Source organism: Notothenia coriiceps, unplaced genomic scaffold, assembly GCF_000735185.1.
Source record: "Notothenia coriiceps isolate Sejong01 unplaced genomic scaffold, NC01 NC01_scaffold00038364, whole genome shotgun sequence".
Classification (NCBI taxonomy): Eukaryota; Metazoa; Chordata; class Actinopteri; order Perciformes; family Nototheniidae; genus Notothenia; species Notothenia coriiceps.
In genome coordinates, this window is record NW_011371065.1 from 1 (window position 1) to 6,674 (window position 6,674).

Consider the following 6,674-nt stretch of genomic DNA (forward strand, 5'->3'; position numbering starts at 1 on the left):
ATATATAAATTACATGCAGTTGCACATTTAAAATATAACCTGATATACATTTAAAAAAAAACCTGTTCCAGAAAATAGGACACGATGTGCTGCATGATAGAACTAAATAAGATGTTTATAGCCTATTATATTCATATAGGTGTATAAATATATAAATATGCATTAAGAAAAGAAACATATAACAGTATGAATATGAACAGGATGGGTATGGTACATTGTGTAAAACAATATAGTGACGGCGAATGTAAGTGCTGATGGAATAAAGAAGGAACACATGTAAAGAAAAAAAGTAAGAAATACAATGTTGGAAGAATGTTTTAGAGTCATGTTCCTGCATGCATTACTACAGTGATATGATATGATATGATACAACACATCAAAGTCAAAATATTTCACACACTGTCAACTCTGCACCAGGAAGCTGCGCTGCATGAGGAACAACATCCACATGAACCTGTTCGCATCGTTCATCCTGAGAGCCGTGTCCATCCTGGTCAAAGACGCCCTGCTGACCCTCACTCTGGACCCCAGGAGCGGGGGGGACACCCGGACACAAGCCTGGGTCAACATACCGGTCAGAGCCAAAACATCATGCCATCCTCACCGGCTATTCATGTGTTGATGTGCAGCTATTTAGCACGAGAGAAATACCTTTCTATAAGGACATTTCTCACTGCAGTAACATCACAATACCTCCTGTTCTGTTAATGGGACATATTATAAATTCACTACAGTGTATAGTGAGAATATGTAATCAGACAGAGGGTTGTGGCACATACAAAGTCTAGGCTACTACATTTTTCTTGAATATGTGCATTTACAACCTCTTTTTGGACATTGAATACATTCAACAGACTTTTACAATTGTTGCTAGATACATAACTTAATATGGTTCTGAAAAAATGAGCTATTATACAAAGCAATAAATGTTGAGTCCCCCTACAAGTGATTCATGAATGGAAGTTAAATCCCCTAGGAAAAGTCTGAAGGACAATATTAGTATTTGAAATGTCATACATCATCATCAGCTCATAGAGAATACATCTCAACTTGTGAATGTTTAATATCAGAGAGAAAAACAAAACCCAGAAAATCCAACACATGCCGATCCCTCAAGTTCCTATAACTCCTTTCTTGTTAAGCTTCTCTACATCTGCATCGGAGGAATATGCAATTTATCTTATTTAAAATGGTACAAACGGCCTTGCGTAAATTCACATTAACAATGACAAAATGGCCACTTCAACAAATGTGATTTCCTGCAAAAGTGCCGAAGTCTAAGCGACATTGGAAATCTATTTGGTTTGATATTGCACACTGAGCTCACACATAAAAAACGCATATTTGTTTTCACTCTCATTTTTCACGAGAACTTTAAATGCACTCAACAAGTTAATGCCTCTCAAATGATGTGCACATATTTGTTAACATTTCTGTTAGTGAGCAGTTTGCTCCAAGATAATCCATCCACTTCACAGTTTAGAGTCAGTAATGCATTTGTTTTTCAACATACAATTGCACATTCTCGAGTGGTGATACAAATGACCAGCCTTAGGCACACCTGATGCTGTTTAATCCGCATCTGCATAATGCCTCAACTGCCAGGTGGAAGGATTATTTTTAGCAGAAGTGCTCATTTACACAGATTTTAATAAATGAATGAGAATAAGCCCCTTTAATGTGCAGAAGGTATTTTATTATTTCTGAAAATAGGAGCAAACGATTTGTGTTTTAACATCTTCTGCTGTGGAGGAGTGTGAGGAAAGATTGTGTGCTAGAATCAAACATGTGAAGTGAAGGACAGGGACAAGGACTCTGAGCATTGTATTTTCGCTGCACAATTTCCATCTTGTGTACAATAACAGAAAGTCTCTCCTTGGCTTACTGTTTTTTTCGCACCACCCCCATCCTGTGTCGTTTTCAGGCTGTTACGTGGTGTCGAGGTGCCATGGTGATGATGCAGTACAGCGTGATGGCCAACAACTATTGGCTGCTGGTGGAGGGCATCTACCTGCACAGCCTGCTCGTCATCACCGTGTTCAGCGAGAGGAAGTACTTCTACATTTATCTGGCCATTGGCTGGGGTAAGAAAAACTGCTCACCTGTTGGGTGTTATCGGTAATTTGATTCCTCAATCGTCAATCATCAAACATTATTTATACAGCACTTTTTATACACAAAGGTAACTCAAAGTGCTTCACAAACCAAACACAATTTACAAAAAATAAAACAATACTATCACCCTCCTTCCAAGGTATAACCAAAGTAACACATAGCTTTGTGATTAAAAAAACAGTTCATAATATAAAATAAAAAATACAAATAAAATACAAATAAATATAAGAATAAAAAGGAATAATATAAGACTCAAATAAAATGTTGTTAAATCAAATCAAAAAGGTGGTTCTTGAGTTTTTTCTTTAAAGTATGATTCTCTGCCGCCCTCAGGTCTTCTTGGAGGCCACAGGCTCTTTACACTCTATCTCTCCCATTATAATAATTACGGCCATAAGAGGTTTAGTTCTTGTATCCTATCGTGGATCAACCATGTGATTAAAGGTGGGGTGTGTAAGGACAATATTAGTGTTTATTTCAGAAACACTTTTTGTTTTATTCCATGGAATGCTCTTAACATCCCGATAGCAATGAATATATGAAATGCTTTGACAATAAATACATAAAAAAATGTAATCTGTGGAAGCCGTAGTACCATAAAAAGCACAATGTTACGAACTCAGGTATACAGTAGGACCCAATTGCACGACCCAGGAGACAGAGGTAAAGTATTTGTAAGATACTTTATTTGCAAATAGATGAACAAAAATAACACTTTCTAATATCTTGATGTGATGACGAAAAGTGAACAAAAGAAAATCGCTCTCGTAGTGAGGAACAAAAACATCATGGTATCAGGAGAGCATAGATCTGACCTAGGCATGAGACAGTTCCTCACTACGAGAGCGATTTTCTTTTGTTCACTTTTCGTCATCACATNTGTGTGTGTGTGTGTGTGTGTGTGTGTGTGTGTGTGTGTGTGTGTGTGTGTGTGTGTGTGTGTGTGTGTGTGTGTGTGTGTGTGTGCGTGTGTGTGTGTGTGTGTGTGTGTGTGTGTGTGTGTGTGTGTGTGTGTGTGTGTGTTTGTAAATCAATGTGTAAGAACACCAAATACAAATTACGTAAACAATAGTCTACAGCTATATTTACTAATATTCAAAACAATTTAGGTTGGACATTTTTGTTAATTTTATTGAGAGGTCTGAAATCAATTTGGATTCTCACTATTATGAAGGTGTTGCCAGTTTAATCTATAAACAGACTCACACACTAGGCCGTGAGATGGTTTACAATATAAAAAAACTTTAATCGAACTTAAATGCTTCACATAATACTTCTGTTTTCCAGAATACATTTTTAGAAGTGTAATATCCTCTTTACCTGGTAAATAAGATAGAAGATAATACACACAAACATCTGTAATCAAAACATGTTTAACAAAAGAGGAATCCTTTCTTTTTTGTGCCAATTATAATTTTAATATTGTGTAAAAGTGTAAAAGTGGCTGATTTCATTATTTTCTACTCCATAAAATCATTGTTGGACGCCACACCCGACTTCACAGAGAGGCATTCTGTCGATATTATCTAAAGTACTCAGCGAGGAGGGATCATAGTGGCACTGAAGTGCAAGAGGGGATGCGGGGAAACTGCAAAATTAGGTGTCATTCTAAGAGTTTTACACTCGCAACCCAACTTCTATAAACTTTCTAACATGCATACGTTCATAGAAGCACAGAAAGCATGTTTTTAAGGGAGACATTTTGACATGTCATAGTAGGGAAATCACAGAGGTATTTAATCACATTAATTATGGATTCATCTAACTGAGGGGAGGTCCTGCTCTTGTCGCTCATTAAAATGCTAACTTGGAGACTTAATGGAACTGGGCCATATTAGCATTTGCATGTGTGCTCTTTCTACTAGGACAGGTCAAATTGTCTGCTGTGAAAAAGTTAAATAGTGAATACTCTCTCTGCCTTTTCTGCCTGTGGCGGGGTCATGAGGAAACGGTTCACACCTTTGCTCACACCTTTGCTCTCTTCCTTGGGACAAATATTTGACTTTTGGTTGATGATTCAGCTCTTTGTTATTCTTTGTTATTATGGCTGTGCAGCCCGGCATTTGACAGTGTCTTTATTCACAGCAACATCTGCCACGACACACTTTGTGAATGTCAGCTGCTGTCTGTGTCCGTTTGGGTTTGTGTGTTTTTGCGTGCATCTGTAGCTCCATCACATGCCAGCACACTCTGTACCTGAATTTACTTTGTTAATTTGTTCAAATGTATAGTGACAGGCAGAAAATCATTGGGCAAGGAACAAACAGACAGACTTACCAGATAAGCAAATAGTATAGGGGAACGGATAATCCACCAATATCCCATGTCAATATTTCTCTCCCAGCACCTACGCACACACACATTATACATTGTAAATGATTGCTGTTTTTTTTTGAGATTTTGTCACAAGATATTCATACAGTGTGGTAGGAATTCACAGATAAAAGCTGTTACATTCAAACTGCCTTACATATTATGTAACAATAGTAGTATTGAATGTTATTACTGAACGAAAAGTGACTTACTCTTCGTTTTCATACAGATATTTCACTGTGATCCACGGCAACACGAATATGAGCGGTGCACCTGAGAACGAATGTGAGAGTGAACATTATAAAGTTGTTGAAACAAAGATTAATGATGATATCATGGAAATGGTGCTCCTGGTAGATCATCTGCTACACAACTTAATACAGTTTGAGCTATATTTATTATTTTACCCGGTTATCATGATGACAATATTTAATTTTATTGTTCAGTATTACACATGATGATGAGTTTACAAATCTCATTATCTCAAGACTAATAATTCTTGTTTCCCCAATGAGGACATGAAAGGTCTTTAAGTATGAAAGTGTCTGTCTGCCTCTGCAAAGCTTTATCTAATCTGTTCATGAGGCGGGTCTCTTCTTCAGACATGATCTCACCAACAGTTGGACCATCCAGTGAATATCTTAGTGAGACCACGATTTGTTATCTCCGCTCAGTGAGGAGTTTCATAATCAGGGAAAACAGTGTTGGACATCTCAAGATAACTATATCATTTAATTGTTACATCAGAGTAGCAAGCTACAAATTAAATATGAGCATCATAAAGTCATTAACAAGAACATTAAGATTATGTTCCCAAGAAAGCACACATGTTTTTGTTGTAATTATTATGTGTCCTAACAATTCATACTTTTTGAATGAATATATTAGAATTTTTTGATGAACACAATCTTTTTCACAGTCTTAACATACATGATATCCCACCGTCTTGGGCAGTATTAGTGCCAAGTAAAAGAAAAAATAGAAAGCCCTTTGATGTTCCAGAGGGAAATCTGAAACACTTGAGTCAGTGCTGGTTTGGTCTGTCAACTACAAATGTGAAAATTAAATAAATGTGAGAGTATGCAGTTAGAAAAAGGTGAGATAACCAGTCCTCTGTGGCCAGCTCCTCATCTCTCCTTTTTATTTGGGTTGGCTCCTTATCCTCGCTTGAGACTTAATAACGCAAATAGCTTAATGCGTTGGTCGTCAAGTTGCCTTGTGGGTAACGAAGGCACCAGGTTTTGACGATAAAGCATGTACTGAATAAAAAAATAAAAATTCTGCTCTCGAGTGTGATACTTTTAGAAACAAAATGTTGTTATTAAAAACGATCTTTGACTCATTCCTCAAACACACTCTTTGTGTTTGCTTGTTTGTTTGTCACTAAGTGTCATCACTTCAAAACACCCGTTGACAGGTGCTGATTTGAATCACTTCACTAAATTACCTGACTGCCTGAGAAAGGATACTTTATCTTGCTTTTCCACTAGGGGTAGTTCCGTCTCAGGGCTACTTTTTCACCTTTTTTCTGGCCCTCCAAAATCAAGGTTCTTACCGGGCCAACAACCGGGCTGAATATGCTAAACTAGTGACGTAAACAACACTCTCGACTGCTGAATGGTCAGAGAGAATCGCTGGCAAGGGGGCTACAACTACAACAAAATGAAAATATTTTACCGGGATTTAATTGTAATACACGTTTCAAAATGATGCCGAAGTAACAACATACTGATACCGGTCTGCAGACAAGACGGCAGGCAAAAAACCTTTAAAATGCGTGTTTTCTGAATGGAGATCGGCTAAGCTAACGCAGTATATGCTCTGACCGTCCACACTCACAACAACGGCCTACAGACATAAATAAACCAGTGACTGTATTCGCCATGACACAGACAGTCTGTGGTTTGTACTTTGTCTAGTTTCTGAACAGATGTGAGGTGAGCTCTGAGTGCTAACAGCTAATGGCTGATGTTTTGGTTTTGTGGTTCGCAAACTTCGCATTGAAGATGACGTCACGGCAGTTTTACGCAGCGTCGCTTGCCCCGCCTACACTGCGTTACTGTAGTTACTACCCCTTTAACTAAACTGTAATGGAAACGCAGCATAAACTGAGCCTGGCCTACCAAGGCCTAACCATACCGTACTAAGCCGTGCTATGTCCTGCAGTGGGAAAGCGCCATTAGATACCTGTTGACCATCCATGTCCGAATACTTCCTGTTGCCGTTAACCTTGTTCCTTTGAACAA

At 38.0% G+C, this 6,674-nt stretch overlaps 1 protein-coding gene across 1 annotated transcript in view; it reads left to right on the forward strand.

The window, feature by feature from the left end:
* Positions 1-382: 382 nt before the first annotated feature.
* LOC104968193 (glucagon receptor-like) overlaps positions 383-6,674 on the forward strand; it is a gene marked incomplete at its 5' end in the record, with an annotated part of 10,148 nt that continues 3,856 nt past the window's right edge. The window contains 2 exons of the mRNA XM_010797768.1: positions 383-574; positions 1,925-2,084. Of these exons, the coding sequence (XP_010796070.1) occupies positions 383-574; positions 1,925-2,084 (352 nt within the window). The remainder of the gene's footprint in view (positions 575-1,924; positions 2,085-6,674) is intronic.